The following is a 12,444-nucleotide window of genomic DNA, read 5'->3' as shown; positions in this document are numbered from 1 at the left end:
ACAGTACATGAATTGATGTAATCCTAGAACCTCTTAATAAACGTTTTATAAGTGGGACAAACTGAACAGGCCAAAGACTATTTTCGGACTTAAATGTTGCTATGAGGTCATCAGCAGATATCACATACATTACTTGGAAAAGACACAAGTCCTCTCAACAAAAACTTTGGCCCAGTCAGTTTAAAAGTCTCCACTGTGAACTCTCACAACTCAACAGTAAAGACAACCCAACTAAAGAACGGTATAGGATTTGAATAGACATGTTCCCAAAGAAGATATGCAAATAAACGGCCAATAAGCACAAGAAAAGGTGCTCAACTTCACTAGTTATGAGGGAAATGCAAATCCAAACCAGAAAGAGATGCCTCTTCACACCCACCAAGATGGCCATCTTAAAAATCGTTTTTTTTTTTTTAAGATTTTATTTATTTATTTGAGAGAGAGCACAAGCAGGGGGAGCAGCAGAGGGAGAGGGAGAAGCAGACTCCCGGTGGAGTAGGGAGCCCGACTCGGGGCTCAATCTCAGGACCCTGAGATCACGACCTGAGCTGAGGGCAGACGCTTAACGACTGAGCCACCCAGGCACCCCAATAATAGTTTTAAAACAAAACGCAAAGAAAATGACAAGTGCCGGTGAGGACAGGGAGAAACTGAGCTCTCACACGACACCAGAATGGAAAATGGCACTCCCGCTACGGGAGTTCCTCAAGGTCGACACGGAGTTACATGCGACCCAGGGAGACGCCCGAAAGAACTGAAAGCACACGTCCCCGCAAACACTCAGACACAAACGTTCACAGCAGCGTTGCTCTGAGAGCCGAGGGGTAGAAACAGCCCAAGTGTCCATCAGGAGATGGACACACAAATGTGGTGGGTCCGTCCTGAGAACTCATCCAGCTGTAAAAGGGACTAAAACACTGATCTAGCAACAGCACATGCACGTGACCCTGATGCTGAGCAAGAGAGGTCAGGCACACGGGCCACACCACGTGCGACTCCTTCACACTGTGTTCTGTGAATTCCGTCTCCACATCTCAAACCTCCACTACTTATCACACCAACAAGTAACTCCTTGACATTTAAGACAGAGGTACCCAAAAGCCGTCGTGAACGCCCAATTCACGACCACTACTGCGACATATGGTTTCCCGATGGAATGAAGTCAAGCGAGCAGAAGTGGCCACTCCCCTCCAGGCTGCAACTACCCCCCTGGATCAGCACTTTCTCATCTGGCTGGAGCCGGATTTGACAACCCTTCCCAGTCACATATGGCGAGCATACGGTGGGCTCCTCACCGCCTCCCCCAGATTCTGCACCCCACTGCCTCATGCTCCGTAGCTTCTCCTTTCCCAGAGCCGGCACTTCCTCAGACGTCTTCACCTCCCTCCCTAGCACGCCTTCCAGAGCTGTCTGCACATGGCTCCGCACCGGGGGCTCTGGGTTAACTCAGGAAGCCAACACTGCACATGAAACCTGGGACTGTCAGACATCTGAGCTGCAGTGTTCGAGCTGCGCAGACAGCGCCTGGTCCTCATTTGCAATTTGTCGCACACAGAGATAGCTCTCTCGTTAAAAAGATCGTGAAGATGAGAGACCAGATCCTTGATGGGCTTGTGAAGGACAGAGTTAAGCCCTCTTTCTCTGTAAAAACATGATAACTACCAGCAAGCCCAAGTGCAGAGGTGGGTGGAAGGAGCAGGGGGGCTGGCGAAGCAGGGGCACCGGGCAGAGCAGGGGTGGACCCCTCGGAGCTGACACCCCACCTCATCCTGTTCTCCCCGTTAACCCACCTTTCACATTTACAAACCCTCAACATTCCATGGTAAGCTGTCAATTACCATTTCTAGAAAGCAGCACCGCAAAAATTCAACAAGTGCATGTTCTTGCCACGATCCCAGGCCACATGCCCACCCCCCGCACAATGGCAGCAAGAAGGCGTCTGTCCTGGTAAGCCCTCCCTGCCCGTGAGGCACACCTGCCCACGGAAGGCAAGGAGCGAGGGGCTGCCGGTGACCTCTGCTGCAGGGACATGAGGGGTGCACGGGGAGGCCTGATGCATCCACCTCCCCGACAGTGGCCCGTGGCCTCACATCCATGCTCAGTGGTGCACCGCTCAAAACCGCGGGGGCCCAAATCCCAAAAGGACTATCACACACCCGTGCCAGCTGCCCTGTGCCTGCAGAGGCTGGAGTCACCTGGGGGATCGCACCGCGGCAGCATGGCACAGGGCGACCCTCACAGGCCGCCAGAGACAGCCGAGGAGTCTAGCCGTGCAAGGCTGCTCACCCTCCAGACGGGCTGCAACATCACTTCCTCCTTCTCCTTCTTTAACGAGTTTGCGTGTTTTTTAAAGACTTTGTCGGTCGTGCCTTGAAGCTGCTGAGTGATGGTAGAGGGCCACCACCTCTCTGCGCTCATGGAATGCGCTGGCAGGCAGGGTGAGCAGGAAGAGCTGGGTAGAAACTGGTTTTCGGGGGCCAGGGCTGCACAGAAGCACAGATTGGAATTCTCCCTGAACACGGCGCGTGGAGCAGCTGTCGGGCGAGCAGTGAGAGCGGGGTGAAGGGGGAGCACGGGGACATGCTAAAGGCCGAAGCAAAAATATAACTGCATGTCCATCACAGGTACCATCTCCGCATTCTGAGGGGAAGCAGTTAAGTCACTGTCAAAACACAACAGTTAACCCCAAGAGGGCCAGAAGGCTCTGCCTACACTGTCGTGCAAATTCAAGAGCACTGGTGCAAAGTGCTTCAGAGCAGACAGGAGCCACAGAGGTGTGAGCGCCTCCCCACTTCCCCTTCGGCGTGCACCCTCACTGCGATGTGTCACAGAGGCACAAGCACAGTGCATAAGGGCCCACGGCAGGACCACAGAACAGGAAGCTGGGCCGGCGAAGGAACGGGGGACAGCAGGGCGGCAGCGGCGACGGCGGCGACGGCTCTCTCCCTTTCAGGGCCGTTCTCACCGGCTGTGCCGCAACGTCGGTTTGGGACTAAGGTCACAGTGGGGCTGTCCCAACGGGAGCCACGACAACAAACAGCCCACCTGGGCCTACTCCACACACCCACGCGGAGCACCTCCTGGGGAGGGCGGAGCACACAGTCCTATGGCAAAGCTGGTTCCTCCCTCAATAACTCTGAAAACCCCAAGACAAGGCAGAACCCACCCACTTGTGAGTCTTACCGCATGCCTGTAGAAAGTCCACTCCAGGGCACTGAAGGGGGCCAGGTGGGCGAGTTGTCGGTGCTCACGTCCACCCCTCCGCCCCTACTCTCACCCAAAAGAGGGAGGCGCCACAGGCTGTGGGTCCCAAGCACTGTGACCAGCCCCAGGAAGGGCGCTGCAGGCCGGGGCGGCGGGTCGCCCAGCAGTGTGGTGGGCTACGATGCCCAGCCCAGCAACCTGGCTGGATAGAGCCCTTCCCCTAGCACCTCCCAGCTTGAACGGCTGGCCGCCAGATGCTCTCTCCCCGAGATGAGGGTCACGCCGTCCACCCCATCCCAGGGAAGAGGCAAGGAGATATCCTACCCACAACCCTGCCAATACCTAAGTGCCGGGGTTGGCAAACAACACCTGTGCCTAAAACCTACAGAACGAGCCTGTGAATGCCCCAGAGTGAACAAAGCTGTCCACTGGCCTTAGCCCATCCCCCCCGACGCCCCATCACACCAAACGGTCCAGTCAGCAGTGCTGTTTGTCTAAGCATGCTCTCCGAGCATGCAAGCAGCTCTGTGATCAAAACCAAAGGAAAGGCCTTTGTCACTCAAATTCAAATGCAACAATTATTTGCAATTGGCTGATGACCAGGTGGTGGAGCCCTGCTTTGTCCCTGACAGACTTCTGGCCCTGCGTGCACTCTGCCGGGTGGGAAGCACAGACACGTGTCTAACCCACACACTGACCTCCATTCCTTTTTTTTTTTAAAGATTTTATTTATTTCAGAGAGAGAGAATGAGAGATAGAGAGCACGAGAGGGAAGAGGGTCCGAGGGAGAAGCAGACTCCCCGCTGAGCAGGGAGCCCGATGTGGGACTCGATCCTGGGACTCCAGGATCGTGACCCGAGCCGAAGGCAGTCGCTCAACCAACTGAGCCACCCAGGTGCCCCGACCTCCATTCTTCAACCGCACGGCAGCCGTGACCGACCGGGGGAGCATGGCGAACTGCAGGACAGAACACAGGATCCCACACCGTCCTCAGAACCGCCCAGCACGCCCGCTCCCTGCAGGGGCCCACAGCCACGGCTTGCCTGCACCGCCTCTGCATCCACAGACCTGCCTCCCAGAGGAGCTCCTACCACACACAAGGTGCGCTCCAGGGAGGCTCCAAAGGGCATTTTCTGTCCCCTTTCGTAGACACATGCAGACTGCTATGTTACTGTGACAAAACGCACTCAATCAGATGCCGCCAACAATGGATGCCTCACCAAGCTCCTTCACCTGCCTTAGTGAGCTACAAACATTCCCACCTCTATTTGCTTTCGGGTCTGCAGTGCTGTGGGGAAAGAGCGACAGGACGAGACCCTCGTTGGCGGCTCCCCCATCGGCTCCGGCCCGTTACGCCCTGCACTAAACTGCCAGACGCCCCGAGTGGTTAGAGAAAGCCTCGGAAACATGCGTTCTTCACCAGATACGCTCCACTCTGTAATCCCCACTGCTGTCGCCCAGTCACACGCCCAGCTGGGGCTTCCCGTGACAGGAGCGAGGTCTCCCCACACGACTGTCAGCTGGAACAACAGCTGGCATTCTTCCTTCAATCTCCTACAGAACACAAATTTATGTGCCTACGAGGTAGTAAGGCACAGCCTTAAATTTAATCAAAAGAAGTATTTCACTGGTGGCAAACTGATGAATTATTTAGACAAGAGTTCAATCGGCCTGGAAAGGAAATCTGGGCCTGACAGTCTGGCAGCCTCAGAAAAAAAATATCACCATCATGGCTTCTCTAAATTCCTTCCTGACCCCAAATCACTCTTATCAAAATGTCTATTCCTGCACAGTTAAAGCTAGAAAAGCAAGGAGGAGAGAGCAGGAGGAAGGACATCGACTCTCCGAGGCACGAGTCGGGCAGGGTTCCCGTGGTTGGAAGCAGGGTCCCGCGTGTCCACCCACAGCCACGCGGAGGCACGCCAACACTGACGAACAGGACCTTGTTTCCAGCTGCGCCAGCTTCCTGAGCCTCGCAGTACAGGACACGGAGGAAGAGGAGACCAGATCTAGGGGTGTCTACCTCAAAGGTCTGGAAATTTAGTAATACTCCCGTTGTTTTACTGCAGATGGCACATGAGCCTCTATTACACAGAGCACTCGAGGGCCCCGTAGAACGCAGTGAAGTGGTGTGTGGTGTGTGAAACTCTGCAATGTTTCTAAGGACCCTGACTTACAGTTAGGAACAGGCCACCCTGCACAAAACATCTGAGCTTGGTAACTGTCTCATGTTTTGTGCAAACTCTGGGAGGCAGCATGAGGCCGGCCTCCCTCCCTCTCCTGTCACCCACAGGAGCTTCCAGAGAGCGGAGAGGCATGCCACTCGCACCAGAGCGCGTACTATTACTGCCTGGCACGTAGGGCACAGCCCCACAATGGGCACCAGCAAGCCGGCGAGCCCTCCTGACGAACCCCTTGCCGCAGGCTCATTTCTGAACAGATGCATCCCACTAACAGCTGGAAGCAGGAAAATTTTAAACCTTTTTATCATACTTAAAAATGAATGCAATCGTCTTGACATTCAAAACAAAATACTAAGTATTCGTTGCTGTGGTTCTGCTTCCCGAACGCAGGTGAAAGAGCCCACTCGGTCGGCGGCATGAACAGCTGCTTTCTACGGTGCGGCTGGCACGTTCCGATCCCTCCCTACAAACCAGCCCCAACGGGGTCCCACCGGCGCCCATGCACCCACACCTTTTCTTAAGCACCCTACAATCTAGAAACACCCTCCCTCACGAGCCTCTTTAACTGCATCTCTCCTCAAAACATCACCTTGCAGATCCATTCTTGAAATCCCACGAAACTTTGAACACATGTCTCAGAATAACAACGTCTGCCTGGAGGACTGCACCCTCTTTGCTACTGCTCATCTCACACGGTCACCCTCCCGCCACGGCGAGAAGGTGACTTCTCAACCCCATCCTGATTCTGCCATCATTTTTGGATCTGTGATCATGTCCCTATATGTAACTGCTGCCTGCCTTACATGGTAATGCCTCTTCCAGATGCCATAGGAGAGACCTGCTCGTAGAAAGAAATTTAGATTAAAAACAATAATAGATCCTACTTTCAAAGATTCCATTTACTGCCAGCTAGCATGAACTAGCTGATGTCTACCAAGTTAACTAATAATAAAGCTAGCAGTAAATCAACTCTTAGCACTCCCCAAAATTGTAAATCATAACAAATGGAATAAACATACAATATCTAGAAATATTAAACCCATATTCCGAAAGACCATATCTTCTCATGTAATATTTCTTTAAAAGGAAGAACGTAATTAAAACAGCAGAGCTTGTTCTGTGAAGAACGCAGTTGGTAAATCTGAATTTATGGGGTTGCATTCTCTTTTAAATAAATGAACCCAGCAAAAAGCCAAAGCATGATGTCAAACCCAGGAGATGGTCCAATGTAGGTAAGTCAGAAAGGCGTTCTTTTAAATTTGAATATTGCTGGTTCTCCACCTTCTAAATGCCAGTGACGTCAAGTCTCCTGACAGACCGTTACCTGTGTGTGTTGTCACACACAGACTGAGAGTCTGTGTGCACCACACGCGCTCCCGTCAACACCTGGGGAGTGTTGCAGAGATCCTGGAGTGCCTTCAAAGTCCTCAAAGGAGCGAGTTTCTACTGACAACAGTAGGCATCTCAACTGTCTTTAAAGGGATACACCATGGAACTATCTCTCGGTTCCTCATCCAAGCCCAAAGCCATTGTACCCTCATGAGAAAGGCTCTAGAGTTTTTATGTAACCAGCAAGAGGTAACAAATCTCACAGAGGAAGAAGCAAAGCCCTTAGGCATAGATCAAAGTCACCACTAAGACATTGCCTTCTGAAGACTGGGGTCTGTAGTTATCGACTCCACAAGTTAGACCCTGATGCCCCCGAAGACACAGGGGGACGTGGTCTCCACCACTCAGTCATCCCACAACTATGGGCAGCAGCAGAAATGACCCGTGGGCACGATGACAGCCACCAACAGATTAATTTCTGGCTGTTCTCTTAGAATGTAAATGACGTGCAAAGAATCCCTAATTCCAGGTCATGCGGATAAACAGTCCACAGATGAAAGCCAAGCAGGCAGGGTTCTCTGGGGACCCTAAGCCACTTGCTTCCATGAGGCAGACACTCAAAAAGGAAGGGCAAAGACCGCAAAGGCTCTCAGGAGCCGTGTGAGCAAGACCACCGCCACCCACCATGGTTGCACCCTGCAGGGAACTCCAGAGCCAGGCCGCCACAAAAAGTGGAACAGAAAGGCGCCTCCATGAACACCCCAAATTCCTAATCTGCTGCTACAATTATTACATCTTCAAACCAGCTAAAGAGCAAGGCTAAAGGAAATGGGTCTTGGGGTGGTTCACGAGAAAACTTAAGATCTTAAAAGGCAATTTGACACAGTTACTGTATTCCACGCCACTGTTCTTTAAAAAAACAAAACCAGGAAACTGTAAGATATAAGCAACAAAAGGCACAGTAATTGGTGGCTGGCTCCTTAAAAAGAACCTTACCTTTTGAATCAAAGACAAAGCATATTAATAGGTGTCATCTTTTCAATGTTGAGTGCTTTTTTCTCAGCTGTTTGAAAATTGAAGACAGGAGAAATAGCTCTAACTAGTTGAGGTTGCAGGAAAGTTACTGAAAATATGTTTCCTGTGCAAAAGAAAAACCATGATTTAAGAGTAACATGAGAAATGCTTTTCAGTGTCTAAAGACTGTGGGGGGAAACCCACGCCAAATGAGTAAGAGACTGTCCAGCCCAGGGCCCCTGCAAGTGCCCGGGCACCTTCACACATGACAGGGCACGTCCACGGCGCTGGGGAGGGAGGGCGCAGTGAGGAGTGTCCAGCCACTGAGGGACAAGAGCTGAGGGTCCGTAAAAACCTCTCACTTGGATTCAAAGGCTGAATTGAAGCTTCCCTGTAAGAAAGAAAGAGAAAAGCAAATAAAGAGCACTTACCCTTGGCTGCCAGTTCTCGTATTGCTTCTGCAAATTCGCACCGATGGTTTCCAGAGCTTTCTGAGGCCCCATCGACAGAGGATCTGAAGAAGCAATAAAAAGCAGAAAGTTCATTACCCGTTCATTTCCTCCGCTGCTGAGCCTGTCTCTCACGGTTTCCTCTTCCATCACTCACTTCAGAGTCACCTTGGACCAAGGAAGACACAACTGGGGGTTTTCTGTGTTTAACCAGATGTAGGGAACTGCTATGCCCCCAACCAAGACAAAATGCCACACCTGTTCACCTTTCTAGAGAAAAGTGGTTTGGTCAGACTCGCTGGCCCCATGAAGCTTCCTCTCCTCCCTGAGCTCGTCACTCAGCCCCGTGGTTGCCCTGCACTCCTGTGGAGCCGTTCCTGTGCTCCTTGCAGGCTGTGTGGAGTGGGCCACGGGCCTGGCGGGGGCCTCTGTGCAAAGGAGGGGCTGCAGTGAGGGCCACATAGTGCTTACCTCACACAAAGGACCAGGAGTAAGATGGAAAGACCAAGGTGATGCGTTCTAAGTAACTTCTGTCTGCACTGGTTCTTTCCCAAGAACCAGTTTCGTAAAGCACACCCGTGTGTTTGTGGCTCACCCACCCATTTCGGGAGTGGCTTCTAGGGCAAATAACTCTAACCAGCAATTTCTCAAACTTACTTGGTCTCGAGATGTCTCTGCCCTCTTTAAAATTATGAAGAACCCCAAACAACTTTTAAGTGGCTGTATCTATTGGTATTTGCTGTATTCAAACTCAAGATGAGAAATTTTAAAAATATTTCTTTATTCATTCATTTAAAAGTATTAACCCACTACATTTGAACATAAATACCTATTATGAAAAATGACTTTTACAAAAAATTAATGAGAATAGTACTGTTCCACCTTTTTTGCAAATTTCTTTAATACCTGGTTTAACACATCTGCATCTGCATTCATCTGTTACAAATGTGGTTCTGGTTGACATACAGGAGGAAAGTCGCACCTCACACACAGACAGCACGGGAAAGGGGAGGCCACTTTAAATAGCCTTTTGAGATAGTCATACTATCTTTGATGCTACACCAAAACTCGACACGTGGTAGCTTCTTTTAAGACTATCTGCAATGTGGAGTCTGAAACCATAGCAATAAACCCATACTCCATGGCATTAAAGTCCACTGGCCTATCATGCACTTTGAGTAGATTCTCTACCCATGGATGACTCTGTCATCATCACTGGTCATCTGTAAAATACTGGTTCACTGAGCTATGTGGATCTTCTGTATCTTGTTCTTCAGTATCTCAAATTTCATCACCGGCAACAAACACTTCCGGTTGTTTTCCTTAAAGTGCCAGCTCACTTTGTTCATTTTCCAGAAAATGCCTGCCAAATGCCCAAAAGGATGTGCCATGAAAAAAACAGCTAGTGGCTCAGGACTCATCCACCGCGTAAGCCCTTCCTTCCTGCAACCAGGACCCGCCACTCGGCGGCCCCCTTCATCATGCGATCTTACAGGTGGGCGTCCAAAGGTTGACGCCCATCTGTAAGATTGTGTATCAGTGCTGAGCCAGAGCACCAAAATAACACCTTCCCCCAACTGTCTTCACTGCCCTTGTTTTCCACGTGCTAACACTAATTCTGCCCCACCTTCCCCAAAGTAACCCTCTCAAATACTGCCTCCCACACAGGTGAGGGTAGCAGCTAATCTCCACTCATCTCCCCCCACTCCCCGGGCACCCCCAGGCCAATCCCACTGTGGCGAGAATGTGCAACCCCTCTCTGTAGAGGTGGAATGGCTCCCAAGAAGAGAGCCTCAAGGGGCCAGGGGACAGTAATGTTCACGTCATCGGAGTCTCACAATGAGGAAAGTAAGTGCAGAGCTCAAAAGCAGTTGAAGATAGGATGCTTGACAACTTCCCAAAATTGGCAAAAGACGTAAACTTATAGATTCAAGAAGGTCAGTGAACCACAAATAGGATTAACCCAAGAAAATCTATATCCAGACACATAATAATCAAATTGCTAAAAACAAAAGACCAAAAAAAAAAAAAAAAGTCCTTAGAGAAAAATCAGTTCACAAAGGATCAGGAATGAGACAGTCTCTGGATTTCCCAACAATATTGAAAGCTGAACAGAATAGAGCCGTGCCTTCAAATCTTCTACAAAAATAACAACAACCTGATATTCAAGTCTGAGGGTAAAACAGAGGTCTTTTCAGACATGCAAACACTCATAAAATCTGTCCCGTGTTCCTCTTCTTGAGAAAAAAGGATGAAAAGAAGCCAATGAAGGACCCAGAAAAGGAAAGAGACAGAGAAACCACAAGACGTCCATGAACTAGATCCAGAGACGAAGCCACCCCAACAGGAGCTAGAGGGGCATTTTTTTAAAAACAAATAGATTATTTGAGCACTGGAATAATTATTGATAGCACTTGACAGGTCTACTGGAATATAGGTAAAAAACTGAACTCATAAGTTGACAAAAAATTTAGCAAATAAAAGTAACTGGCAAATGTGTAACTAGGGGAAAAATCACATACACGGACGAGAAAGGAACCAATCGGACCACCCCCTCTGGGACGGGCAGAGAAAAGAAACAGCTTTCTCTTATTATACTCTTCAGTATTGTGGGATTTTAGAGCTATATGCACATATTACTTTGATTTTTTAAAAAAGAATTATAAAATTAAGTAACAGGATTTTAGACTTGGAAGGGACATTTAGCACCAGTGCATCAAAGTCATGGAGGACTTTTCACGATACAGACGCCAGGCCCTACCCTGGAGACTCCAATTCAATAGCTTCGGAAGAGCCCAGTCAACTAAGGAGCACCTCTGGATGAGGGAAACCTAATGAAAATTGGGCTATAATTAACTTACCTGGAAGAAGTATGGTAAATTTGTTTCGATCCATACGTAACTAAAGAAATTAGATGTTCATCTTCATCTCTCTTTGTTCTGGTAGGAACCCAGTGTTAAGGTCTCAAAAGATTACAATGACCTCAATCAACTCTGCTGTAATCTAAATCATAAGACTGTCAAGAGACACGAATAAATCGGAAATCGGAATCTTTATGAAAAGTAAAAATTCAGGGCCACTGAAGAGCATAAACAAAGCAAAGGGAAGCAGAAAATAGCATCAACAAACAGAAACCACTCCAACAGCCATACCTTGTGCATGAGCCTGGGAGAGCAAATGCAAGAACTGGTGTGCCTTTGTCCACACTTGTGTGTGGTACCCATGTGGTCAGTGCCTGTAGCTGGAATCTACACTTAAGAGAACAGAAAGGGTTTCCTCTGTAAAAAGATAAAAGGCCTGTCCAGGAACCACACCGATCAGCGGCAGCTCCTAGGTGTGCACTCCGAAGAACCATGACACAGGGAGGGAGGGAGGGAGTGCCACCGGTCCCCAAGTTAGAGGGAAGGACCAAAGCCAGCCCTCCTCCTTGGACTTCTCCCCTTGGAAAGCCCAGACCCTCCAGCCCCACACCATCCTCTGCCATGTCCCCAAAGAGGGCATGCCTAGTACCTGCCAGAGTTGGAGGGCCCCTGCCACGTGTCCCTGAGCACCCTGCCGCCAGTCCAGTGGCCCCTCACTCCTCATGGCCGCCCAATAGCAGCACCCCTCTTCCTTCCCTGATCTGAATCAAAATCCCTGCCTTCCCAGGGGAGGGGCAGGGCAGCCACCGGCCACTCATCAGGCTGGGATCAACCGAGTGGCACTGTCATATCCTGTCTACTGGGAACCCCTGTGGCCAATTAACTGCATGGTTTCCTCTAAGGGTGACAGAGAGTGGGGCCGGGAGAGATGAGAGGGAGCAGGAAGAGGGGAAAGAACCAGGACAAGGGAAAGGCTGCATTTACTACCAGGCTCACTACAGTAAGCTAAGTAGTGAAATCAACTAAGCCAAGCTCCTGGTGGGCGGTGCTGACGGTCTGATCCCTCTGATGAGGGATGGAACGGAACGTGGACGGAACGTAGGTCTGAGACGGTAATGCTGTCTTAAGACATTTCTCTTCCAAATCCCTCACGGATTTCTACTGAATGAATGAAATGGGTGGGCAGGTGGGTGGAAGGAAGAGGAGACGACAGTAAATGGCATTTGTATAAAATTTTAGCTTTGCATCAATCTTCCTGCAAGCTTTTCAGCATAAGCCCCCTGTATCTCATGGTGCACAGAACTTCATGCTGACGGGAACTGCAGCCGGCCCACCCATGGCACAGGAGAGAAGCTGAAGTTCCAAGTGCTCAGATGACTCGGTCAAGGTCACAGAGGCTGGCGA

At 50.2% G+C, this 12,444-nt stretch overlaps 1 protein-coding gene across 2 annotated transcripts in view; it reads right to left on the bottom strand.

The window, feature by feature from the left end:
- RPTOR (regulatory associated protein of MTOR complex 1) overlaps positions 1 to 12,444 on the bottom strand; it is a 340,143-nt gene that overhangs the window by 247,936 nt on the left and 79,763 nt on the right. For both annotated transcript variants that reach the window (XM_027624605.2, XM_027624606.2), the window contains exon 3: positions 8,162 to 8,244. In XM_027624605.2, coding sequence (XP_027480406.1) covers positions 8,162 to 8,244 — 83 coding nt within the window. The remainder of the gene's footprint in view (positions 1 to 8,161; positions 8,245 to 12,444) is intronic.

Source organism: Zalophus californianus, chromosome 16 (assembly GCF_009762305.2).
Source record: "Zalophus californianus isolate mZalCal1 chromosome 16, mZalCal1.pri.v2, whole genome shotgun sequence".
Lineage (NCBI taxonomy): Eukaryota > Metazoa > Chordata > Mammalia > Carnivora > Otariidae > Zalophus > Zalophus californianus.
This window is presented reverse-complemented; position numbering and strand designations above follow the sequence as displayed.